The 26,109-nt window shown below is 49.2% G+C and overlaps 1 protein-coding gene across 11 annotated transcripts in view; it reads left to right on the forward strand.

Moving 5' to 3' along the window:
- DYSF (dysferlin) overlaps window positions 1–26,109 on the forward strand; it is a 71,792-nt gene that overhangs the window by 30,856 nt on the left and 14,827 nt on the right. For 4 of the 11 annotated variants that reach the window (XM_066317527.1, XM_066317530.1, XM_066317532.1 and 1 more), the window contains 16 exons: window positions 1,632–1,813; window positions 2,640–2,780; window positions 3,579–3,608; window positions 4,301–4,327; window positions 7,260–7,361; window positions 8,089–8,250; window positions 9,086–9,251; window positions 9,918–9,991; window positions 13,790–13,852; window positions 16,898–16,996; window positions 17,555–17,683; window positions 18,397–18,552; window positions 19,817–19,908; window positions 21,256–21,426; window positions 21,989–22,131; window positions 25,194–25,333. In XM_066317527.1, coding sequence (XP_066173624.1) covers window positions 1,632–1,813; window positions 2,640–2,780; window positions 3,579–3,608; window positions 4,301–4,327; window positions 7,260–7,361; window positions 8,089–8,250; window positions 9,086–9,251; window positions 9,918–9,991; window positions 13,790–13,852; window positions 16,898–16,996; window positions 17,555–17,683; window positions 18,397–18,552; window positions 19,817–19,908; window positions 21,256–21,426; window positions 21,989–22,131; window positions 25,194–25,333 — 1,877 coding nt within the window. Of the gene's footprint in view, window positions 1–1,631; window positions 1,814–2,639; window positions 2,781–3,578; window positions 3,629–4,300; window positions 4,328–7,259; window positions 7,362–8,088; window positions 8,251–9,085; window positions 9,252–9,917; window positions 9,992–13,789; window positions 13,853–16,897; window positions 16,997–17,554; window positions 17,684–18,396; window positions 18,553–19,816; window positions 19,909–21,255; window positions 21,427–21,988; window positions 22,132–25,193; window positions 25,334–26,109 lie in introns of all 11 variants that reach the window. The other 7 variants (XM_066317537.1, XM_066317538.1, XM_066317531.1 and 4 more) reach the window with 2 other exon arrangements.

Below are 26,109 nucleotides of genomic sequence, written 5' to 3' on the forward strand. Positions count from 1 at the left end.
GCTGGAAAAGAGGGAAAAGGGAATGTCACCTCCTCTGGATCAGAGCTGGGATCATGTGGAATGTCCCAAATCTTTGGAAAAGAGTCCACTGGTGGGAGAGATCCAACATCCCTCTGGGGCTATCCCTGCTCCATTCGTATGGGAATTTACAGAAGGATTTGGTTGGGATTTCCCTCCAAATCCTGGGATTTAAACAACACATCCCAGGAATGATGGGAAACGGGGACAACTCCAAAATTGGGGAAGCATCTGGACCGTGATCCCAAGGGAACCCTGTTTTTCCCAATGGAATAATGTAATTTTTTTTGGAATAAACACCGCTGGAGCATCCAAAAAACTCCCAAAAATCCTCCTGTGGGTGTCTACTCCCACCTGGAATTTCCACAAAAGGCTCCTTGTCGGGATGAGGAGGTGGGAGCGAGGTGAGCTCATGGCCGAGGGAGGGGAGTCTGGGATCGTTTTCCTTTGGAAAAATCCCGGCCAAGGACAACACGGGGCAGCGACGTTTCCACAATGCGGGATTGTGATTCCCGCCGCTGGGAATAAAAGGGGTTCATTAAAGGGGCTCAGCAGTTGGAAAAATAAACATTCCCTGCTCCCAACAAAGGGCCTTTAGAGAGGCTTTCATCGGGAAAAAAAAAAAAAAAAAGGAGGAGGAGAAGGGAAGGAAAATGGAGGGAAAAAAAGGGAAAAGCAACTCCAAATCCAGGTTTTTTTTTTTTTTTTTTTTTTTTTGTTTTTTTTTTTTTTGTTTTTTTTTGTTTTTTTTTTTGTTTTTTTTTTGGTTTTTTTTGTTTATTGTAATGGATTTGGCTGTGGAAAAGTGGGAAGGGCTTTTCCCAGAGTGGGTTATTGGGAATGTCCTGGTTTGTTAAGGGTGGATCAAGGGGAAAATCCAGCCCCTGGTGCCACAATTCATTGGAAAATGAGGGAAAAAGGGGAATGCTGCTGGGATCAGCTGGTCCTGCTTCCAGGGGATGTGGGATAATCCTGGGGTCTGAATCCAGTGGTTTGTGGGATGTTCCTGGGACCTGAATCCAGGAATGCATGGCATTTTCCTGGGATCTGAACCCATGGCTGTGGGATAATCCTGGGATCTGAATCCAGGAATGTGGAATAATCCTGGGAGCTGCATCCTTTGGCTCCCACAAAAGCTCCCAGGGATGTGCGGGATATTCCTGGAATCCGCATCCAGGGATTTGTGGGATGCTCCTTTGCCTCCCAGCCAGAAATTCCCTCCCAAGATCCCACCCGAATCTCCCCTTTCCCTGTGGGAAGCCATTCCCTGTGTCCTGTCCTTATCCCAAATCCCTCTCCAGCTCTCTGAAGCCCCTCTAGGCCCCGGAATTGGCTCCAAAGATTTCCTTGGATTTTTAGAACAATCCCAACTCTCAGACTGAGCCTTTCCAGCTGGAAAACCACCTGGAAAGTTGCGCAATTTGGGCTTGGAATGCCAAATTCCAGGTGGGATGGACTGGGCACCTCCTCTCTCCTCAAGCAAGACCTGAGAATGAGATGGAGTGAGCTGAGAATTCCCAAATTCGGTTCTGGGCGGAGCTTGGAATTCCGGGAAGAGCCAGAGCTGCTGGGTCCATCCCTGAATTCCCAATCTTTGGATCCCGTTCTTGCAGATCCCTATGCCATCGTGTCCTTCCTGCACCAGAGCCAGAAGACGGTGGTGGTGAAGAACACCCTGAACCCCACCTGGGATCAGACCCTGATCTTCTACGAGATCGAGATTTTCGGGAATCCTCGGGACGTGGCTGAGTCCCCTCCACACATCCTAGTGGAAATCTACGACCACGACACCTACGTGAGTGTGGAGATTCCCGATGGGAATTCCCGGCCTCTGGAATACGGCATCTCAGGGTGGTTCAGGCTTTGAGGTGGACGTTACAGAGGGGGAAAATTTTCCGGGGAAAATCCTTGGATGTGGTGTCCTTGAGGTCGCATTCATTGAGCTTCTTCACTGTTATTTAAACTGGGAAAATCAATGGAGTTTCCTCATGGAAGAACGTTGGGATAAAGTTGGAAACAGCCATGGAAGTAGTGAAATGCCCTCTGATGTTTTCTGTGTCCAAAGGGCCTGGGAATGATGGAATTTTGGGAGGTTGGTGGTAGGAACTAGAGGTTTTTCCTAGACAAACTGGGCTGGAAAAAAAAGCCTGGAAAAAACCTGGGAAAAACCTGGAAGAACCAAGTACAAGAGGGAATTCTGTTGAAAAACACTTGAAATACACCTTGCGAAGGCCTCAGGAATATTTCAGGAATTTTTTTCCTCTCTCTTGCTCCTTCCCAGCTGGAAGAAGAAAAGATTCTAAAGATCCCAGCTTGGAGCAGGGGAATGGGATTTCTAGGAGCTGCCGAAGGCTCTGAATTCCTGCTCTGGAAAACCTGGGATAGAGAATTCCATCTCCTAAGCCAAAACTCCTTAAAAAAGCATTTTTCCAGCCTTAAGAATTCCAGGGGGGAGCTGGAAAACCAGAGGCTTTATGGGCACCAATCCATTAATTTTTCCTGCCCCAATCCCATAATGGGATCATCCCTCATTCCTGATTTTTGGGTGGGTGGGGGGGATGGATTTCTCTGGGAAAAGGGATGGGAAGGATGATCTCAATTCCCTGGAATTCCCTTTCCAGGGCGCGGATGAATTCATGGGACGCTGCATCTGCCGGCCCAGCCTGGAGCGCTCGCCCCGCCTTTCCTGGTATCCTGTCCTCAAATCTGGCAGGAATGTTGGGGAGCTCCTGGCTGCCTTTGAGCTCATCCAGAGGGAAAAGGTGAGATCCATCCCTGAGCCTGGAATGCTCCGGAATGCCAGTTCTTCCCCTCAGGATCCACCTTTTTCCAGGTGTCAGGTTTAGTCATCCATTGGTGCCTTTGGAAGAGTCAGAAGGGATTTGGGATTTGTCCCTTTTTTGAGGGGTGGTTCCATAGGATGTAGTTTTTCCAGGTGGAAATGAGGTGGTTTGGGGTTGGCCTGTTGGAAAAACTGCAGAATTCCAAGTGGGATGAGCTGGATTGATCCTTCTGTCCTTGGACAAGTGCTGGAGGGGGTCTCAGGGATATCGAGGGATCTGGGAATTGCCAAATACCTAAGGAACTGGGTAAACGCCAAATACCTAAGTAACTCCCTTTCATTGGAGTTACTGCTGGAGAGAGTTTAGGAGAGCTGAAGTAACTCTGGCTTTTCCAAATGTTGTGCCAGGTAAAAGGGATGGATCGGGAAGCTCAATCCCTCTATCCCATTCTTCCTTCCCTGCCCCCAGAGTTTTATCTGGGAATGGGAATCCCACAGTTCCCTCTTCCCAGGAATTTCCAGCCCAAACATTGGGACAAGACCCCAAATATCCATGTGGCCTCTTCCTCCTCCTCGTTCCCTCAGATCTGGGTATGAAAAGCCTTGGAATAGGATGTCCTCCTGTTGTTCCCAGTGGGAATCATCTGGGTGGATTTGGTGCTTCCTGGTGGGATGAGGATTTTTAGAGCTGGGAAGGGAAGGGGCTGAAGTTTCCTTGCTGGGAAAAAGGGGAATTAGCACCAGGAATGTTGATGGGAATTGTGTTCTTTCCCTGCAGCCGGCTGTTCATCACATCCCTGGATTTGAGGTAATTCCTGACTCCTCCTTGCAAATCCAGCACCATTCCCAGCTTTCCCAAGGATTTGGAGCCTGTTTCCAACCCTGCAGCAATCCCTTCATCCTGTCCTGGGGAATTCTTGTAGGATGAAGGAATTCCCGTGTAGAGATTCCACTTTTCCTCAGCTGATAAGAAAAACTGGGAATGGGGCAGCTCCTTCCTGGCAGGACAAATTTATCCCATTCCAGGGTCTAGAGGATCCCATGGAGATGCTCCAAAGGCTCTGGAGCCGGGCTGGGAGAGCTGGGAATGTTCCCCTGGAGAAGGAAAAAATCCAGGGAACCCTCAGAGTCCCTGAAGGGGCTCCAGGAGAGCTGGAGAGGGACTGGGGACAAGGCCTGGAGGGACAGGACACAGGGAACGGCTTCCCACTGGGAAAGGGGACATTGGGCTGGGATCTTGGGCAGGAATTGCTGTCTGGGAGGGTGGGGAGGGGCTGGGCTGGAATTCCCAGATTGGCTGGGGCTGCCCCTGGATCCCTGGGAGTGCCCAAGGCCAGGCTGGATCCACCTGGAATAGGGGAGGGACTGGATGGGATTTAAGGATTTTTCCCACCCAAACCGTTCCATGATTCCCTTCAGTTGCCAGCTCCAGTTATAAACCTTGGGATGGGATTTGGGATGAGAATCGCTCTAATTCCTTCCTCTCCTCCTCTTTTCCAGAGTGAGCTCTCCTCCAGCCTGGATGAGGTGAGTCTTTGGCAATTGCTTGTTTTTCATCTTTGAATTGTTTACATTTTCTTCCTTGGGAATTCCTCTTTTTCCTGGATGGGTCAAGCCCGGAGCATTGGGATTTTGGGAATATGAGGGAGTCCCAGACAGATGGGCTTTTCCTCATGGCTGGAAATGTTGGGATCCATTTTCTCTCTGGAATTAGGTGTCCCATCCTTTCAAACTGCGCATGGCAGAGCCAGAATTTCCTTGGGAAATCCGAATTCCAAATTTTCCATAGGGAATTTGCCATGAATTGAGGATGTGCTGGATTTTTCCGGTTGTTCAGAAGGAAATTTTCATCCCTCATCCCGGGAAAAGTTCAGGGATGGGCTGGATAGGACTTGGAGCAACCTGAGATAGTGGAGGGTTCCCTGCCTGTCGAATGGGATGAGTTTTCCCAATGGAAACTATTCTATGATCCTATCCTTCCCGTGATTCCATCCTTCCCATGATTCCACACCCAGGATCCCAAGGCTCCATCCATGTGCATCCCACGGAGCCAATCCCGGGCTAAACCAAGAGGTGGAATTGGGATCTTGGAAAACTCCAGGCAAGGAAAAGGAAAAACCCTTGGAATGTTGTGGTGACCCTCAGAGCCGTTAGTCCCAAAATCTGGGGGATGAACTAGGAAAGACCTGAAATTCCCAGGAATGGTCGGATTGGGTGGGGTAAACATATTTTTCCAAGAATTTTTTGTTTTCCCACCCGAGCCACCTTCCCTTGGGAATCTCATCCTGCTGTTCATGTGTCCTTAATCATCTCTCTCCTCTTTTTTCTCCCTCTGTTTCTTCCCACTGCCGAAATTCTGGGATGGGGAATTCCACAGCTCTGCATGCCTGCCATGTTCTTGGAGGGGCTCCTCCAATGGGTATTGCTCTCTTCCCTTTCCTTCCCATTTTTCCCAGAATCCAAGAAAATCCTGGCAGAGCCTTTCAGGGAGAGCAGGATTGCAGGAACTCCGTCCCAACAAAAATTCCTGAGGCTTCATCCCAAGGATTGGTGCTGGTGCCTCATGGATGCTCCTGAAGGACCAGGCTGGCTCCATTCTTATCTTTTTTTTTTTTTTTTTTTTTTTTTTTTTTTTTTTTTTTTTTTTTTTTTTTTTTTTTTCTTGGGAATGTTGCCTTCTGGGGGCCAAATTCCCACCAAACTCTGAGGTTTGTCTTTGGGTCCCATCCCAACTTCCATAGAAACTGGGAATCTTTTCCAGCCTTTATCTTTTTTTGGCCTTATCCATGTTGATTTTTGCTCCAAATCCAGATTGGAATCCATGATCTCCAGAGATCCTTTGCCACCTGGATTCCCTAGGATTTATCCTTGTTTGACCCATCCTGGCTCCCAGCAGGATTTTCATGGATTTTCCTCCCTCCGGCTGGCTTTGTCTGGGAATTGCTTTTTTCCCACTCCCATCCTGATCTCTTCCCTGCTCCTGCCTTACCCTCGGAGTTCCCTACTCATTCCTGCCCATCTAGTGGAACATTCATCTGGAATCCAGGAGAACACCTGGAAAACCACTGGGAGAGCAGGAGGAAGGGCTTAAAAAAACCAAAAAACAAACCCTGGAATGATGAAGGATTCAAATCCAAGTGGATCCCAGAGGAGATGTATGGGGCAGGAGATCTTTCCCAAGGATTTCCCATTGGATTTGATGAAGGATTGAATGCTAAAATCCCTTCCAACCCAAGCCATTCCATGATTTTGGGCCTGAGCAGCCTGAAGTGAGGGTTTTTTTTGGGAATTAGAGTTCCAGAGGTAATTCCCAAGGTTTGTGGGAACTCTCTGGAGGTCTCCCTTCTTCTTCAGGTTTTCCTGGATAAAATTCCCATTCCCCACCAGCACTAACCAGCACTGGGAGTGTGTGGATCATGGGATGGAGGAGTGGCTGCTCTGTGTGGGAATCCCAGGCACCTTCTCCCACATGGAATTCCCAAAAACCTTTGGCTTATGAGCAGGTGGACTCAGGAACCAGCCATTCTCAAGGAAAATTAAAGCTAGGAATTTTATGGGAAGGGGAGCTGGAATTGGATGATCCTTAAGGTCCTTTCCAACCCCAACATGATTCCACGTGGAAAATCCCTTCGGAGAGCCAATCCCTCACCCAGTCCTGTCATTAAAACACATCCATGCATCATTGAATCCCATAAAATTCCAGCTGGGAGAGAATTCCATGCTCCTGGGATGGATTTCCAGAGGTTTTGCTTCCATTCCACCCATTCTGGGAAAGAAAAGGGCAGGAATTCTGGCTCCCACTTCCCTCCTCCAGGAAGGAGAACTGGGAATTCCTCGGCTGCCTCTCAGATTTGGGATGATTCCAAATGGAATTCCCAGGTAGTTTCACCTGCGCCCTATTCTGTGGATTTCAGGATTATCCATGAAATGTGGGATGAACCACAGCCCCTTCCCGGATCTAGAGGCGAAGCCAATCCCCCATCCCACAGTTGCTGCTCCCACTAAAATTTTTGGGAATTGCCCGACTACAAACCTGCTGCTGCTGCTTCATCCCTTTCCTCATCCTGCTGTGATCCCAGGATGGGATAGAGGTGGTACCATCCCGCCATTCCCAAAAAAAGGACGTGGGATAGAGGTGGTTCCATCCCACCATTCGCTAAAAAAGGGGATGGGATAGAAGTGGTTCCAGCCTGCCTTTCCCTAAAAAATGTTCAACCTTGGAGGGCAGATCCTTTGCATTTCCCTGGGAAAAGCTTGGGAATGTTGGATCTTCTCCAGGATGGATTAAAGAGAGAAAACTGCTTTTCCATCCTGCCCTTCCTCATCTCTCTCCTCCGGCTGTCCCGGATTTCCCAGGAGAGATGAGTTTGGCAAAGATGGAGATTCCGGGTGGATCCGACATGGGAATGGGGTCGGATGTCGCATCCCGGCCACTTCCCAACATTTTCCTTTCCTGCAGTCTGAGGATTCCGACCTTCCCTACCCACCGCCGCAGCGGGAGCCCAATGTCTACATGATCCCACAGGGAATCAAACCTGTCCTGCAGCGCACGGCCATCGAGGTGAGCCACGGATCTGGAAAAGAGGAGGCTCCAGAGGGAACTTCTGGCTCTTTGCAGTTCTCTGAAGGAAGGTGGAGCTGGAAGGGTTGGGAAGGGCTGGTTTGTTCCCAGAGAAGGAAGGATGGAATAAGGATGAAGGGCAGGGGACAAGGGTGGGATAGGGATGAAGGTCAGGAAACAAGGGGATGAAGTTCAGGTTGGATATCAGCAGGAATTTCCTCATGGAAAGGGTGCTCAGGCATTGGAAGTGCCCAGTGAGGTTTGGAATTCCCATCCTTGGAAGCGTCCAAGGAATTCCTGGTGGCGAGGTGGGGATTGGTCATAGATTGAACTCGATCACCTTGGAGGTCTTTTCCAACCTCAACAATTCCATAATTCCCCACACTGCTTGTCCTACACAGTTCAACCTCCAGGTTCTCCTCCGTTGCTGAGGAGCTCCATGGGAACCTGGAAGCAGAGTTTTGGATCAGGATTTGGTGTTCCATTATCCCACAGATCCTGGCCAGAGGGATGAGGAACCTCCAGGAATTGGTTTAGGATTTGGTGTCTCCTCATCCCACAGATCGGGGGCATGAGGATCTCCAAGGATCTGTTTCAGGATTTGGTGTCTCCTCATCCCACAGATCTGGGGCTGGGATTTGTTTTAGAATTTGGTGTCCCCTCATCTCACAGATCTGGGGTTGGGGACTGAGGAACCTCAAGGATTTGGTGTCCCCTCACTGCACAGATTCTGGCCTGGGGCCTGAGGAACCTCAAGAGTTTCCAGCTGGCCAGCGTGACCTCGCCCAGCCTCCTGGTGGAGTGCGGGGGTCAGTGCGTCCAGTCCAGTGTCATCAAGAACGTCAAGAAGAACCCCAACTTTGATGTCTGCGTGCTCTTCATGGAAGTGGTGAGGTCCCAGTGGGAATGGGAAGGTCCTCAAATAGGGGTGAAGTGCCTTAAAATCCCATAAAAATGGATCTAGTGAAGGAGGTCACAGTCCCATAAAAGTGGATTTTGTGAAGGGCTTGGAGGTCCCATAAAACTAGATCTTGGGGTGAAGGGCCTCAAAGTCCCATAGAAGTGGGGCTTTTTGAAGGATCTGGAGGTTCCATAAAAGTTGGATATTGGGGTGAAGAACTACAAAGTCCCATAAAATTGGATATCTTGATGAAGGACCTCAAAATCCGACAAAATTTGATCCTGTGCTGAAGGACCTCAGAGTCCTGTAGAAGTGGATCTTGTGAGGGACCTTGCAGTCCTGTAAAAATGGATTTGGCGAAGGACCTTAAAACCCCAGAAAAATGGATGTTTTAAAGGGTCAGGAGGTCCCATAAAAGTGGATTTTGGGGTGAAGGACCTCGAATTTCCATAAAAATGTGTCCTGTGAAGGACCTCAAAGACTCATAAAAAGCCACCTTGTTCTAAAGGATCCGGAGGTCCCATAAAAGATCTCACAGTCCTATAAAAACGGATTTTATGGTGAAGGACCTTAAAATCCCATAAAAATGGATTTGGTGGAAGACCTTAAAACCCCATAAAAATGAATCAGGTGGTGAAGGACCTGGAGGTGTCATGAAATTGACATGAAATTAGTTCTTCTGTTGAAGCGCCTTGAAATTCCATAAAAATGGTTCTTCCAGTGAAGTTTCTTCTGCCATTTTGGGGGTTTATTTGGGATGGTGCAGGACCTCTGCCCTCCCTTTCCAGCCTCATTCCATCCTCCCTCTTCCCTGTTCCCACAGCGTCTTCCCAAGGAGAGCCTCTACAGCCCCCCCATCATCCTGAAGATCATTGACAACCGCCCCTTTGGCCGGAGGCCCGTGGTAGGACAGTGCACCATCCGCTCCCTCCAGGAATTCTACTGGGATCCCTCCCAGCAGGACACAGGGGCACCCCAGGAGCAGCCAGGTATGTGGGAGTGTCGGGATTTGTGTCTGTCATGGGATAGCTGGGGTGGGAGGGAACTTAAAGGAGATCACGTTCCACCCTATCCATGGGCAGGGACACCTCCCACTGTCCCAGGTGGATCCAAGCCCCAATGTCCAACCTGGCCTTGGGCACTGCCAGGGATCCAGGGGCAGCCCCAGCAAATCTGGGAATTCCAGCCCAGCCCCTCCCCACCCTCCCAGTCAGGAATTGCTGCCCAAGATCCCAGCCCAATCTCCCCTTTCCTTCAGTTCAATCCATTCCTTGTCCTGGCACTCCGTGTCCTTGTCCCAAGTCCCTCTCCTGACTCCTTGGAGACCTGGATTGGGATTTTGGAGATGAGCTTTGGGTGGTGTGAAAAGTCTGGATGAGGTTGGGATCATGGAGGTGGACTTCATGTGGTGAGAAGTGTCTGGGAAGTGTTGGGATCATGGATATCAACTTTGGATAATGGGAAGGGTCTGGGATGAGTTTGGGATCATGGATATGTACTTTGAAGGGTGGGAAGGGTCTGGATGGGATTGGGATCACAGAGATGGGGTCTGAGAGAAGCTGGGATCATTCCTGGAGGTCGATCCCAAGGTTTTTGGGCTTTCTTTGGGAATTCCTGAATCCTGGCATGATGGTGCCACCCTGCTCCGGTTGCAGATGACGTCAGCCTCACGCCCAGGGATGATGTTCTCATTGACATCGATGACAAAGAGCCCCTGATCCCCATCCAGGTATAGAAAATGCGGGAAGACCCCGAAGACCTTCCCAGACCCCGGATCCTTTCCGTGCTCTGGTGGGTCTGGTGAGGGTGGATCCAAGGCCAGATCCAGTTGGATCCATCCGTTTCCCACTTTCACGGTTTTTCCTTTGCTCTCCTCACCTGCACAACCCCAAACTCCTCTCCATTCCCAATGCTGAGAATGAGGAGCTGGATTTGCTTTTCCAATGGAGATAAATCCATGCTGGGCTCTTCCCAAGGAAAGCAAAAATTCCCTGAGGCTCAATGGCTGGGTCTCCTTTTCCCAATTTGGCTCCTGATTTGCAGGAATTTTACCGGACTGGGATTGTGGAATCCTGAATCCCAAATCCTTGGTGGCATGGAAGGAGGGAGGGAATTAGTGCAATTCCAATGAATTTGGAGGATCTCAGCATTGCCTTGGGAATGGATCAGGATGGACACTGCACTGGAGGTTCCATTCTTCCAGAAACTTCCTGTATCCACGGCCCTCAGATTCCTTCTCCAGCAGAAGGAATCTTTGGGATAGAGCAGTGCTGAGCTCTGTGTAGGATGCCTGGATCTGGAGGCGATCCTGGTGCCTCTGGAGCAGCTGGGAATGGCATCAGGAATGTTTGGTGGAGCTTTTCCTGGTCTCCCATCCCTGGGTGAGATATCAAGGGCTGGAATTTCTCCTTCTCCTCTATTCCTGGATGCCACAGGGTTGGAAAAGCTGGAGTTTCCTGGAGGAATCTGCCTTCTGGTTGCTTCCTGCCTCAGTTTCCCCTGCCCTTGAGCGATTCCAGGGATGGAGGAGCTGCTAAATCCAGGATGTCTCCAACCTGGGCATGGATCCTGCTCTTTATCCACATCCATGATGGTTCCAGGGGTTTTCTATTCCCAAGGATTTTCTGGTGCTGTTGGATAATTGTGGTGTATCCCAAAGCAGGCTCGGGCTTGGTCCCACATCAAGCTGGGGATCAGGAATTTGGCTAATTCCCCCAAAAAGTGGATGTGACCCTGTTCATTCCAAATCCTCGTTCCTGGAAATGTCCAAGGCCAGGTTGGATCCACTAGGGATCATGGCAGGTGTCCCTGCCCAAGGAAAAGGTGGAATGGGATGGGATTTAAGATCCTTCCCACCCAAATCGTTCCGAGATCCTATTCACGGGTCTGTTGGGATCTTGTCCCAAAATCTTTCATTAGGAACCAGTCAGTGGAATTGGGAAAAGTTGGCTCCGGTGGAAAGTGTGGAAAGGGAAAAGCAGCTCCTGAAAATGCTCCTGATTGGAGCATTGGGAAGTTGGGAAAGTGGCCTCATTCTCTCCTTTTCCCTTCCCATTTAAGCATTTATCCTTAAAATTTACAGCTGAGCTTTGTCTTTTATCAGGGAAGTAACTGGGAGCATGTCTGTGGAAAAGATGGTATTTGGGAACAGGAATTTCTGTATCAAAACCCCCCTTTTTTAGTCTAGAATGAGGAAACTTGGGAGAAAACCTTGGGAATAATGTGGAAATTTTCTGGGGGCTTGAACCCACTGTGGGATCCTAACTTGGGATGTGGAGCTTGAGCCTGATTGGCCGTGATCCCAATCCTGGGTTTCCTATGATCTTGGAATCAGAATTTCCCAGCATCCAGTGCCAGAAGTGCTCTGACAATGTGGTGTTGGTCATTCCCACTGCTGGAATTCCCAGTTTGTCCCATTTTTCTGAGTGGTCAGGATGGGGGTAACACCCTGGAATGCCCAGAGCGGGATTGGCCATGCCCACTGTTCCCTAGAATTCTCTGCTCAGATTTCCATGATTTATTCTTGGAAAACCCCGTTGGTGGCAAATCTGCTCCCATTTTTTTTCCTTTGGGAATAAAATCTCTGGATAGGAGCACACCTCCCTTTACACCCCCTGGAGCTCTGGGAGCTGGTCCTGGGAATTTGGGATCCCATCCTGAAGATTCCAGGGGAAGGAAGGAGATGGAGCTTTGGAATCCTGGAGCTTTGTTCCCTGGGATAATTTTATTGGAAATGTCTTCAAGCTCACATCAAATTTAGGGAAGAGTTTATACAGCAGGAAAAGAGGGAGAGAGATGTGACAAAACCATTCCAAAGCGGAAAATTCCGGCATTTTTTTTCCTGGAAAAAATACCATTTCCCAAACAATCCCCCTGCCACCAATGAAGTTGTTCAGTTTGATCCCAAATCCATCCTTCTCCCTTTGTTTCTTGCCTTGTTTTTCCCATTACTATGGGAAAGGATGGAGCTTCTTCTCTGAAAAAGCCAACCCGAAAATTCCCTCCTTGGGATTTTGGCCCTGGAAGCCACTCCTCTCCTGGAGGTGGACACGGATGGAGGCGTGGATGGACCCGTTGGGATCATTCTGCCCATCCAGGGCCAAATTTTGGGAGGTCAAGGAACAATCCTATCCCACAGGGACCATCCTGCTCTGCTTTTTCCCAGGAAAAGGGATGGATCCTGAGCCAGCAGCTCATGCTCAGGGCTCTTTGGGAAGGCAGGAGCCAGGATTTTTCATGGATGCGTTTCCTCGTGCAGCTCTGGAGTTTTTTTTTCTCCCTGCTTGCCAAGCCTGGCTTTGCTCCCTGCTCCGAAGGATGGTTGGAACAAAGGATCCCTTTGTTGCTTTCCCTGGAAAATCAGGGGAAAAAACAACCAGAGGTGAAATCCCTCTGCCATGAGGTTTTTGGGAGTGCGTTATCCATCTCATCTGAGTGGGATCAGGAGTTCAGCCGGAGTTTAAAACCAGTTTTTAGTGCACGGGAATCACATCCTGGTCACCCAAAGTGAGGGAAATCCTCCTAAAAAAACATGGAAAAGTGATTTTTTTCCCCAGTTAATCCTGTCTAGTTTGATTCTTTGGGAGAAAGGCATGGAGCAGGGTTTTGGAAATGTGGGATTTGTTGAAGAGGCTGCTGGATCAGGCCTTGTCCTGCCTGCGCTGCTCCCAGTGTTTTCTAAGGGTTCATTTCCACGGGAAGAGGCTTGGGAAGGATTTCCATGGTTCCATGGGATGAGCAGGGATTTGTTCTGTCTTCTTGTGGATAAATCAGCTGGAAAAGGAGCTGTTTCCCTGCAAAGCCCCAAGGGAATCCTGGTGGAAAATGGTCCTCGAGGAATTCTTTTCCCTGTGGAACAGCTGGAAATTGCAGAATTTGGCCCAAGGATATGAGTCTGCATCTGGTGGGATCAGAGCAGGGTTTTTGGGAATGCTGTTGGGATGGGGCTGATCCTCAAACCTGGCTGTTTTCTGGGAAGAACCTCTCATTCCTCGTTCCCTTTTCTACCTCTGAAGGGATCCTTGGAATCCTGGAGCAGAGCTGCAGCTTCTTGCCTATGGGAGTGATCCCAGGTTTTGCTTTGCCCGGAGTGAGCTGGGCTTGGGCCTGGACCTTGATCCTGAGCATTCCCAATCCCATTCCCAATCCCATTCCCAATCCCATTCCCAATCCCCTTGGCTCAGATCCTTCCCTGGGTTCTGGGATAACTGGCTGAGTTTGCAGCCCTCAGTATCCAGGGAAAAGCCTCTCCTCCACTGGGAATTACTAATGACTTTTCCACATTTTCCCCTTAATTATCCCATTTCCCCCCTTTTATATCCCATTTTTCCTCTACCTCATTTCAGCTGTTGGCCAAACATCCCTAAAAACAAACCTCATCCCAGATTTGCCTCATCCCGGGAAACGCCGGGGTTGGATTAACTTGGATTAATTAGTTTGGATTAATCCCTTTAATTGTTGCTTTTGCTGCTGTGTGTTCATCCCCGTTCCTGGAATTCCTTGGATAACAGATCGTTTTGATTTGTAGCTTTCCGAGGGCTTGACGAGCTCAGCACTAATTAACATCCCGGATTCCCGGGCCGCGCCTCATGTAGGTATCGCTTCCTTTCTAATTGCTAATTAATCGCTTAATTAATTGATTACTTAATCTATGGCCTGAATCCACGGGGATATGCGGATAAAGATGGAAGGAGGCATTTTCCTTCTGGGAATAATTCTGATTGATGCTTGGGAAAGTGGCAATTCCAGCGTGTCCTTGGGTTTTCCATTCATTCCAAAGTCAATGAGGGTGATTCTGAAGGAATTCTGTCCCCCACCTTGAGGATTCCAGTGCAGGAAGGACACGGAAATGTGGGAATGATCCAGAGGTGGGATCAGGATGATCAGAGGGATGGAGGAAAAGCTGGGAGAGCTGGGAATGTTCCCCTGGAGAAGGGAAAATTCTAGGGAATGCTCAGAGTCCCTGAAGGGGCTCCAGGAGAGCTGGAGAGGGACTGGGGACAAGGCCTGGAGGGACAGGACCCAGGGAATGGCTTCCCACTGGGAAAGGGGACACTGGGCTGGGATCTTGGGCAGCAGTTGCTGTCTGGGAGGGTGGGGAGGGGCTGGTCTGGAATTCCCAGATTTGCTGGGGCTGCCCCTGGATCCCTGGGAATGTCCAAGGCCAGGTTGGATGAATTTGGATCTACCTGGGATCAGGGAATGTGTCCTTGCGCATGGAACTAGGATGAGCTTTCAGCTCCCTTCCCATTCCATAATTCCATAATTCCTGGGCAGCTCCTGGAGGAGAGGAGCTCAGGAGGGCCTCTCAGACCCCTCTACTCCTCCATTCCCTGCCGAGGATCCCTCCAAAGCCGTTACTCCAGCTCTTGCTCCTTTCCAAATCCCCCATCCCAGGCCACGCTAATGGAGCCAAGCAGAGCCAATTCCAGCCAGTCCATGTCTGTAAACTATTTGGGATAATTGGTTGTTTGCTGCGTTTGCTCCTTCCAAATCCAAGCCGCCATTTCACGGCTTCTCCGGTTACCGTTCTTTGGAAGGGCTCTGGGTGTCAGATGGCTCCTCCTGGGAATGGTTCCCATCCCAGAGCTCCTCCTGGAATGTTCCTGATGGTTCTGATATTCCCAGCTGGGAGCCAGCCCATGGCACTGCCACTGGGGGGGTGGCGGGGGGTGGAAAGTGTTCCCAGGGAAAACTTCAGGAATTCCACAACTGAGGTTTGTAGGATCATGGAGTGGTTTGGGTGGGAAGGGAACTGAAAGCTCATCCTAGTGCCATGGGCAGGGACACATTCCCTGATCCCAGGTGGATCCAAATCCATCCAACCTGGCCTTGGGCACTGCCAGGGATCCAGGGGCAGCCCCAGCAAATCTGGGAATTTCAGCCTGCCCCTCCCCACCCTCCCAGCCAGGAATTTTTTCCATGGAGGAGAAATTCTCCTTCCTCCAGCCGTGCTTTGTTCCCGGAGCTGCTGCAGCTCCTGGGGTGACGGGATTGGGTGAAATGATCCAGTTATTCCCAGGATATCCAAGTAATGGGTCCCTCTTGTGAAAAAAGTTGGGGTTCCAGGGTGGTGAGAGGGAAGAGGGATGGGACAAGGAAAGGGAGACAGGAAACCTCTGGATAATCATGGCAGCAGCTTTCCAGGCTGGAATAAGCTCCTTTTCCAGGAAAATTTCAGGGTTTGGTCACTTGTGGTTAAATTTATCCACAAGGGATTCTCCCCTGGGGGTTGTGTCCAGTGGGATCCATGAAAAAGCTGGAAAGGGAGCACAGATCCCAGAGGTTGTGTGTGCCATGGATAAACCCCTGGAGGTGGTTTGGGATACCTGTAGGGAATTTTATCCATCCCCCAGATAAACAAAATTCCTCAACCCATCCTTTGCCCATCCATTGCTTTTCCATTCCCAAATGGAATCATATCCATCACCATTAACATTCCAGCCGCTCTCCTTCCTTCCTTTTTATGTTTTCCCTGTTTTTTCATTGGAATATCCATCAAAATCCACCAAAATCTCTAATCTAACTCTTTTCCCTTTTGGGCTGCGGAAGATTCCTTGGGTAAGTCCTTGGGATGAATCCAAGGGTATTCCTTGTATCCTGATACCTGTTGAATGTCATGATGTCTGAATGGAGCCCTTGGACTAAAAAAATGGGATGTGATGAAACAAAAAATTGGAATTTTCCTGAAAAAAAGGAGGTGGCAGAAGCCTCAGAGTGAATTTCCAAAATATTCCAATTAAATCCAATGTCCATCCCTTAGATCCCGTGCTGTTGGCTTCAAATGTAAATCCAACAGAACTACATTTGGAATCCTCCATGGGGTCACCAAGCTGGAACTCTGCGGCCTTCTAAAAGGAGACACCAGGATTTTCCTGGAATTTTTTCATGGATTGCCAGCAAAAACCATGAGATTCCTCTAAAATCCATGGAATATTGAGCCAGCATGGCCGTTTTTCCTCTTGGAATAGAATCCTTGGAGTTGGAAGGGTTTGCACTAGGAATGAGGCAATGGGAGATGGTGAGAGCTGAGGTTTTTGTGGGATTTTCCCAGGTTGTTTTTTTTTTGTCTGGGAGTTGTGTCCTTCTGGACACCTGAGCACCGTTGGGTTTTTTTGGTGGAAAGTTGGGAATTTTATGGATTTATTGATTTATGTGCATGTTTTGTTGGGATGAGGAGGTTGGGAGGTACAGGAAGTGTCTCTGTCTCCCAAACCCCAAAATTTTCTAGGGAAAGCCTAAAACTGGAGCATTTCAATTAAATTGGTTAATTTGGTAAAATTGGTTAATTTGGTTAACCAAATTAATTAGTTTAACCAAGTTGAATTGGTTCATTCCCTGCATGGAAATCCCAGGAATACCACCCTCCGAGTGGCAAAAAAATCCGTAAAAAATGCTCCAAATTCTTGGAATATTCTTCTTGGAGTCCTACCTAATTTTCCTATGGGGAATAATCTTTTTGGGAATATCCACAGTGGCTGTAATGACCAGATTTCAGCTGGGAGCATCTGAAAAAACCTGGAACTCAGGGATGGGGTTGATGCAGGATTCACTTCCCAAATCTGGGAGCTGCTGATGCTATTTTCCTGGGATTTTTGTTGTGGAAAATTAGTAACTTTGAGATCTCTGGCTGCAGGAGGAGGAATTCATTGACTGGTGGAGCAAATTTTACGCTTCCACGGGAGAAAGGGAAAAATGTGGATATTACCTGGAAAAGGGATTTGACACCTTGAAGGTGAGTGGCTTCCAGTGGGTGTGGATCCTTGGAATTCTGCTCTCCGCATTTTCCTTGGGATTTTTTTTTTTTTCCATCTGGGTTCAAAAAACCCCCAAAACATTTCCCCCAGATGTTGAAAATTCCATTTCCTTGGGAAAATCCTTCTAGGAAACTTCCAGAAATTTTCCCTTGGGAAGTGGTGGAAGGGAGTGGGGAGCTGCCACCCTGGGAAGGGTTTGGAAATGAGGAAAATCAGGGATTTCTCAGGGGAAAGGGAGATTTAGGCACAAGAAATGCTAAATTTAACGCGAACTCCCAAACAGGGAAGATTTTCCTCGGATTTAAGGAAAATATTCCCAGCTGGAAGATCTCTATCCATGAAAAACCCACCAGGAGACCTTAGCTTTGTCTGGGTTTTGGGTTGGGCTGAAATTTATTATGGGATTCTCAAATTCTCCTCTCCTCAGTGCCTCAGGGGGAGAATTCTCAGAAATTCCTCCCCATGGGATGGATTTTCCAGGAATTGGAGGAATTTGGTTGGAATTTTTTTCCCCCGCTCCATTTTTTCTTTCTCAGGTCTATGAGACTGAGCTGGAAAACATCGAGGAATTTGAGCACCTCTCTGACTTCTGCCACACCTTCAAACTGTTCCGGGGCAGATCCCAGGATTCCAGTGATGACCCCTCAGTGGTGGGGGAATTCAAGGTGGGATGGGCCCTCTCCCCATGGATTGTGTCCGTAGGGGTGGGTATTGGGGGATCTTCAAAGCCCTTTTCAATCCCAAATTGATCTGCCAGCTCAGGAATTGTGAGACTTGTGGAATCCTCGTCCATGGAAGTGTCCAAGGCTGCCTGAAAGGGGTTCAGATCACCCAGGGATAGTGGGAGGTGTCCCTGAACATGGAAGGGGGTGGGAATGGGATGGGATTTAGGGCCTTTTCCAAACCCAAGCAATTCCAGGATTCTGGAGCCCCTCTGCTCTGGGGGAGCTGGGAATGTTCCCCTGGAGAAGGGAAAAATCCAAGGAATCATTAGAGTCCTTGAAGGGGCTCCAGGAGAGCTGGAGAGGGACTGGGGACAAGGCCTGGAGGGACAGGACACAGGGAATGGCTTCCCACTGGGAAAGGGGACATTGGGCTGGGATCTTGGGCAGCAGTTGCTGTCTGGGAGGGTGGGGAGGGGCTGGGCTGGAATTCCCAGATTTGCTGGGGCTGCCCCTGGATCCCTGGGAATGTCTAAGGCCAGCTTGGATCCACTTGGATCTACCTGGGATCAGGGAATGTTTCCCTGCCCCTGGCATTGGGATGAGTTTTTATCTCTCTTCCCACCCAACCAATTCCATAATTCCACGATTCATGCCTGTCATTCCAAGCCTGCTCCCACAGGACCCATCTCCCTGAATTCCCATGTCCTTCCCAGGGTTCCTTCAGGATTTACCCTCTTCCCGACGATCCTCACATCCCGGCGCCTCCCCGGCAATTCCAGCAGCTCCCGGCCCGGGGACTCCAGGAATGCCTGGTCCGGGTTTACATCATCCGCGCCTTCGACCTCCAGCCCAAGGATTCCAACGGGAAGGTATCTCGGTGGGAAAGCTCCTGGTCAGCTCCTGCAGTGGGTTCTTGGAACAGCTCAGCCCCATTTTTTTGGTCAAAATTGGGTTAAAATTAGGTCAAAAATGAGTCAAAATCTATGAATTTGCCTTAAATTTTTTGGATTTGTTCCTGTTTTCTGCCTCCCTTGGAATACCTGGGAATTCCACGAGCCAACTCTTCCTTTGTCCGCTGGGATTTTGAAGGATTAGTTCCATGAGTTTTGGGTTTGGTTTTATTTTGGGTTTTTTTTATTGATGCTTTGATGCTGAAGGAAATAAAATCCCACTTTTTCCCAAAATTTCTTCTTGCAAAGTTTTGCTGATCAGGAAGAAAAATTCTGGGAAAATGGGAACTGTGTAGGTCCAAAACTACCCAAAAACTCAGGGAAGGAAAAAATCCTTTTTATATCTCTGTTCCACTGGAAAAGAGGGGAAAATTAAAGGAAAGATGTGGAGAAATATAGGGAAAATGGATGGGAAAATAGTAAATACACATGGGAAATTTGTGGAAAAATAATTAGCAGATATGACAATATATGGAAAACATATGGAAAAATATATGGAATATGGGAAATATGTATGGAATATATGGGAAAACAGATGAAGGAATTCCAACTACTTTGGAATTTCTCTCTTTTTTTAAAAATGGATTTGGAATGGGAGTGTTTAATTCCTTAGGAATCTCCCATGAGTAATTCCTGAGGATTAAAAAGAAGGGGGGAAAAAACGGGAGTTTTTCCATTTAAAACCCCAAACCAACCCAAATCTGATCCTGAATTTCCCCTGGGGTGGGGATTTTCCAGAGGCTGATCCCAACCCAAGAAATACCTGGGTGCTCATTCTCTTCCCTGAGGGGTGTTTCCCATCCATTCCTTAAGAAACAACTCAGCAGGAAAAGAAAAATCAGGGAGAAGTGATGAGAAAATTTGTCCTGGATGTTTTTCCAGAGAATTCTTGGATGGGACTGGGATGGTGGATCCCTGTAGATATAGTTAAAATCTTTTAGGTGGAATTGGATTTTTCCTTGAATTTTTTTCCTTCTCCTGGCAAAAAATTCAAGTTGAATTAAATTCCCAACTTGAATTAAATTTTCAAAATCCTTGCCGAATTCCCAGAATAATTTCATTTAGGAGAGGGATGGGATTTGGAACAACTTGTGGAAAAGAGAGGGGCTGGATGAGCTTTAAGGTCATTCCCAGTCCAACAGTCCCACAGGAATTTTGTGTTTCTTTCCATGCCCTCCTCCAGTGTGATCCCTATGTGAAGATTTCCGTGGGAAAGAAATCCATAAATGACCAGGAAAATTACCTCCCCTGCACTCTGGAACCTGTCTTTGGGAAGTAAGTGTGGATTCCATGTTTGGGATCTGTGGAATTTTCTGGGTGTGCTGTTGAGGGAATTGCACTGGGCCAACCGGATCTTCCCATTCCAACACTTGATTCCACGTTGGAGTGGGAATGGAATCCACAGTAGGGATTTGGAACGGGATGGATTTTAAGGTTTCTCCCATCCCAAGCTATTCCATGATTCCCTTGGCTCTCATTCATCAATCCCTGGGATTTTGGAACTGGAATTCCACAGTGGAGGAATCTAGATCATCCTATTGATGGGGAAGAGTTTGGGGAAATTCCTCTCATCCAGGAACTTTGATCCAATGCCTGAAAGAAAAGCCTGAGAAATGGAGAGGAATGGGACACCTCCAAATGTTCTGGAAGATGATTATCCGTGGATAATTGAGTTGTTTTCCTCAGAAATGGGATGAAATTCCAAGGATAATGGTTTATTCTGGGAAAAGGTGTTTGGCAAGGGTGGAAAAGGAGTGGGGAAACTCAGGAAAGCTCAACTCCACAAGGTGTTGTTCTCCCAGAAAATCAGAGAATCATGGAATTCAGTTGGACATGACCCGTAAGAATCATGGATCCAACTCCTTTCTGGGACAATACCAACAATCTCACCCTGCCCCTGGGAATGTTGTCCAAGTGCTCCTGGAGCTCTGTCAGCTTTGGGAAGTGGCCATTCCCTGGGAAGCTGTTCCAGTGCTCCAGTACCCTTTGGATGAGAAATCTTCTCCCAATATCCAACCTAAACCTTCCCTGGCACAGCTCCAGCCATTCCCTAGATCCTGTCCCAGAGATCGGAGCTGTCACTTGGGATGAGCGCCAGGCTGCCAAAATCTGGGAATGGGGGCATGGACAGGGATCAAATCCTGCTTCCCATAAAATCCATCTGATTTTCTAAGGCTGCTCCCACCAGTCCAGGCTGCCAGTGCTGGGACACCTTCCCAACAAAGCAAGATGGAAAGGGAGATGAATTTAAATGGGATTTTGGGAAGGAATTCCTGGCTGGGAGGGCCTGGGCTGGAATTCCCAGATTTGCTGGGGCTGCCCCTGGATCCCTGGCAGTGTCCAAGACCAGGTTGGACATTGGGGCTTGGATCCACCTGGGATCAGGGAAAGTGTGGAATGAGAAGGTCATTGAAGCATCTCCTGACCCAATCCATTCCATAATTCCATGATTGCTTGATAAATGAAGCCAGCACAAGACAGCCTTGGCCCTGCTGGCTCAAGGTGACATGGATCAGGGGACTCTGACCCATCCCATCCCCCGTGGGGTCGAGATGGGATGTGGATCCATCTCCACGGAATTCTGTCAGCATGATCCTCTTTTCCCTGTTCCCCGGTTCCCAGGATGTTTGAGCTGAGCTGCACCCTGCCCCTGGAGAAAGACCTCAAGGTCACCCTCTATGACTACGACCTGCTGTCTAAGGACGAGAAGATCGGCGAGACCGTCATCGACCTGGAGAACCGCTTCCTGTCCAAATACGGGGCCCGCTGTGGCCTTCCCCAGACCTACTGCATGTGGGTTCCTCCCTGAGCTTGGAATGCCTGTGCATCTCGGGATTAGGCTGCTGGGGTGGCCACAGGATCACAAGAGGGTTGTCCTGGGGGCCCCACTTCCAAAGTCCTGGTTGTCCTCCAAGGAGGTTCCGTTCCATCCCTGGTGTCTCACAGTGGTCTTGTGCTGAGGGCATTCCTGGAGGATGCTGGGGCTGCTCCATCCCAGGAAAAGAGGAGGTTGGGGTGGGATCTTGGGCAGGAATTCCTGGCTGGGAGGGTGGGGAGAGACTGGGCTGGAATTCCCAGATTTGCTGGGGCTGCACCTGGATCCCTGGCAGTGTCCAAGGCCAGATTGGACATTGAGGCTTGGATCGCCCTGGGATGGTGGGAGGTGTCCCTAAACATGGAAAGCATGGAATGGGATGAGATTAAAGGCCCCTTCCCACCCAAACCCATTCCAGGATTCTGGAGCCCCTCTGTTCTGCCAGACTGGCAGAGTCTAAGGCCAGGTTGGATCCACATGGGACAAACTTTAACCTTTCTCCATCCCATTCCATGATCCCCTGGTTCTGTTTGGTTTCAGCTCCGGCCCCAACCAGTGGCGAGACCAACTCCGCCCTTCCCAGCTGCTCCACCTGTTCTCCCTGCAGCACAACTTCAAACCTCCCACCTACAAATCCGACCGGATCATCTTCCGGGATCAGGAGTACATCCTCTCTGAGCTGGGTAAGGTGTTAGGGATGCTTTGGGATGGCAGAAATTTCTTGGTAAAGGATAAGGGATGGACCTGGATGTCACGGAGACATCACCAGGACTGAGTGATGGCATTGTCCCCATCCTCCTCCTCTCTGCCCCCATTGGCTCTGAACCATTCCCAAACTTGGCCGTACCTAAAATCCTCAGATTGAATCCAGACCTCAAATCCAGGAATGTTGACCTTGAGTTGGACCAAACCCAACATCCCCAGGTGGGAGCTCCATTGTGGCTGGGAATTCCAACCTGGTGTTCCCTGTGCATGGAGATGTCACAACAAAGGTGATTGTGAAGGCCAGGGGTGAGTGATGGCATTGTCTCCATACTCCTCCTCTCTCTCCCCATTGGCTCTGAACCATTCCCAAACTTGGCTGTGCCCCAAATCCTGGGATTGAACCCAGACTTTCAATCCAGGAATGTTGGCCTTGAGTTTATGGGAAACTCCAGTCTGATGTTCCAAGTGCATGGAGACATCATGAGAAGGGACATCATGGAGGCCAGGAGTGGCTGATGGCATTGTCCTCATCCTCCTCCTCCTCTCTCTCCCCATTGGCTCTGAACCATTCCCCAACTTGGCCGTGCCCCAAATCCTGGGGCTGTACCCAGACCTCCAGTCCCAGGAATGCAAACATTCCTTCAGGGAATGTTGACCTTGAGTTGGACCAAACCCAGCACCCCTGGATTGGGAGTGAGAAGCTCCAACCTGATGCTCTGGCGCTGCCAGAGACAGAAGAGCAGCTCTTCCACTGGAATTTTGGGAATGGTCACTAGAGGGAGACAACGTCCCACACACAGACCTGGGAATTCTTTCGGGATTTTGTGGGAAGCGGGAGACAAAACCAACTTCTACAAAGAGGAGAAAACTCCTGGACTTTCAGGGAGGAGATTTTGTTCTCCCATGGCACCTCCCTCTGACCCAACATTCTCGGGGCAGGAGGGTTCTTTTTTTGAAAACTCAACCTTAAGGGGCAAAAAGAGGGTTTTAGACCCAGGAGGAGGTGAAATCCCACCCGGGCCTGGCCCAGGAGCTGTACTTTGGAATCGTGGAATGATTTACATTGGGATCATAAAGATGATCTGGTTCCACCCCCTCCATGGACAGGGACACCTCCCAGTATTCCAGGTGGATCCAACCTGGCCCTGGACAATTCCAGAGATCCAGGGGCAGCCACTGCTTCTCTGGGAATTTTTTTCCAGCCCCTCCCCACCCTCACAGCCAAGAATTTCCAATATCCCCCCTAAATCTTGATGGGATTTTTAAAGGATTTTTGATGGGATTTTTTTGTTTCGATCCCTCTCCGTGCTCTTGGGAAACAAAGCACAAATTCCTTCAGGAATTCCAGTTTTCCCCTGAGGAGAAGGGAAGCAAGGAACTGTTATGGAAAAGTTTTCCAGGGAGGGCCAGGGAGGTGTTAAAATGTGTCCCCCCCACCCCGTGCCAGTGCCTGCTGTCACCTTCTCCAAGTTCAAACAGCAGAACAAAGCCCGAGGCATGACCCGGAGCAGATCTGGAATCCAGCTGCGAGCTCTGGGGCCAGACCAGGAATAAACCGGAGCCGTTAAACACAAGAGCTGGGATTTTACAAGCCCCTTTTCCCCCTGGCTCATTATTCCATAACTCCCAGATTTTGTTGTTCTCTGAGAGGGGCTCATTCTTTTCCCGGCGTGTAAAGCTGCACGTGTGCGCTCACATGCCGGAATTCCAGGGTTTGGGAAGTTGTTGGGAATTAGCCCAGCTGGCTGGAGTTAAGGATTTTCTTGCCAAGGAAGGAGCTGGGATATCTCACCAGGATTTGGTGGAGTTGGAATGATATTTATGGAATAATATTTATAAAATAATAAATATAGAGTGATATTTACGGGATAATATTTATGGAGCATGTTGTGTTTCAAATGTCCTGGAATGTTCAGGACCAAAGTGAGGTGAAGTCCACCAACCCCAGCCTGGGATTTTGGGGTCATTTGAGTTTGACTCAGAGAATAAGGGAATTTTTGAAGTTAGAAAAGATTTTTAAGACCCTGGAATTCCAGAATTCAAGTTGGAAAAGAGCCCCAGGATCAAATCCACCTTGTCCATGTGTCATGTCCTTGTGTCCAAGTGTCGTTTCTTGGACACCTCCAGGGGTGGGGACTTCACCGCTTCCTTGATATCCAAGGACAGGGCATGGTGTCCCATCTCAGGAATGGGATGGGGAGGCAGGAGTTGGCTGTTGGATGATGAATGGTGGATGATGGATAGATGATGGATGGATCCTGAATGAGAAGAAAAGGAAGGAATTCCATTTTTGAGGAATCTGGGCCCATTTGTGGCAGGATCAGGGGCTAATGTGGAGCAGGTGAGGAGGAGGAGATAATTCCAGGGCCACAAATATGCTGGTGAGACTGGAGCAGGGACTTGGGGTGGAGTAGGAATTTGGAAATTTACAAATTTGCCCTAAAATTTAGGAGTTTGTTCCTGTTTTCTGCCCCTCTTAGAATATCTGAGAATTCCAGGAACTTGGAATTCTCATGGATTCTCATTCTCTCTCTTGGAACTGGATCCTGCTGGCATGGAGGGACCATCATGGCTCTCCAGGCTGTGCTGGAGGATGTCTCCATGTCCTTCCTCCTCCTCCAATTCCCATCTTTCACCCCAAATCCCGCAGAGAAGAAACAAGATTCCACTGAGACCTCATTTCTGTCTGCCCAACTGAAGATCCTGGATATCTTTAAATTCTGGGATGAACTCTTGGGAGTGGGGACATCGGCAAAAGGTTGATGGGAATCCTGATTCCCAGGACTTTAGGAGAGCTGGATCCAGGAGTGGGATCAATCATTGGATTCTCTTCTCTATGGAATCCAATGGGATCCTCGCACTCTTTCCCTGGCTGTGATTTGTGAGGTGGTTGCACAAGGGCCTCCATAGGTTTTCCCACTGGGAATGGTATCCCAGGAAGATTTGTGATGGTGGCTTTGGGAACGGAGGCCATGCTGCTCCAGCTCCTCCTGCCCAAAATCCATCCCTGTGGGATTCATTGGGTTTTTCTCTCTGGCAGAGGATGGAAAACCCCTGAATCCACACCTGGGGCCAGTGGAGGAGCGGCTGGCCCTGGCTGCCCTCCGGAAACAGGGATTGGTTCCGGAGCACGTGGAGACCCGGCGCCTCTTCAGCCCCCTCCAGCCTGACATCGAGCAGGTGGGTCCGGGAACGTGGCCAGGATGAGCCCAGGAGAGGCATCTCCTGATACGGCCCTGTCCAGGGGGAGAATCCTGCTGGGAATGTCCACCCTGGGATACGGGGTGTTCCCAGGGAGGGGAGGTGGTCGTTCCTTTTGGCATATTCTCCTGTTTTCAAATTTAATTTGATTTAATTTAATTTATTTGATTTTCATTTAATTCATTTTTTATTTTATGTTTTTGGTCTAAAAGTCCCATTCAGAAATGTTCTCCCAGAATCCTGGGATCACTGAGGTTGGAAAAGCCCTCCAAGGTCATCAAGTCCCAATCTCCAACCTTGTCACTGAGTGCCACATCCAGGAATTCCCTGGACACTTCCAGGAATGGAGGTTCCAAACCTCCCTGGGCATTTCCAATGCTTCCCAAGGCTTTTCATGAGGAAATTCCTGCTGATGTCCAACCTAAGCCTCCTGTGGCACAGCTTGAGGCCATTCCCTCTTTTCCTGATATTCCTTGGGAGCAGATCCCAACTCCCACCTGGTTCCAGCATTCCAGGGAATTGTGGAGACCCAAAAGGTTACCCCTAATCCCTGTTTTTTTTCCAGGATGGGCCCCTTTCCCAGCGCCCTCATCTTTTCCTGGTGCTACAGCCCCTTTTCCCACCTCCCTCAGCAGCTCCTCAGGATTTGCATCCATCCATGCATTCCCAACTATCCCTAAAATAATTTTAATATAACCTTTAATGCCACTTTTCCATTGAGGAATCCTCCCTTCCCACCCAAGAATCCCAGATCT

This window comes from Sylvia atricapilla, chromosome 4 (assembly GCF_009819655.1).
Source record: "Sylvia atricapilla isolate bSylAtr1 chromosome 4, bSylAtr1.pri, whole genome shotgun sequence".
Classification (NCBI taxonomy): Eukaryota; Metazoa; Chordata; class Aves; order Passeriformes; family Sylviidae; genus Sylvia; species Sylvia atricapilla.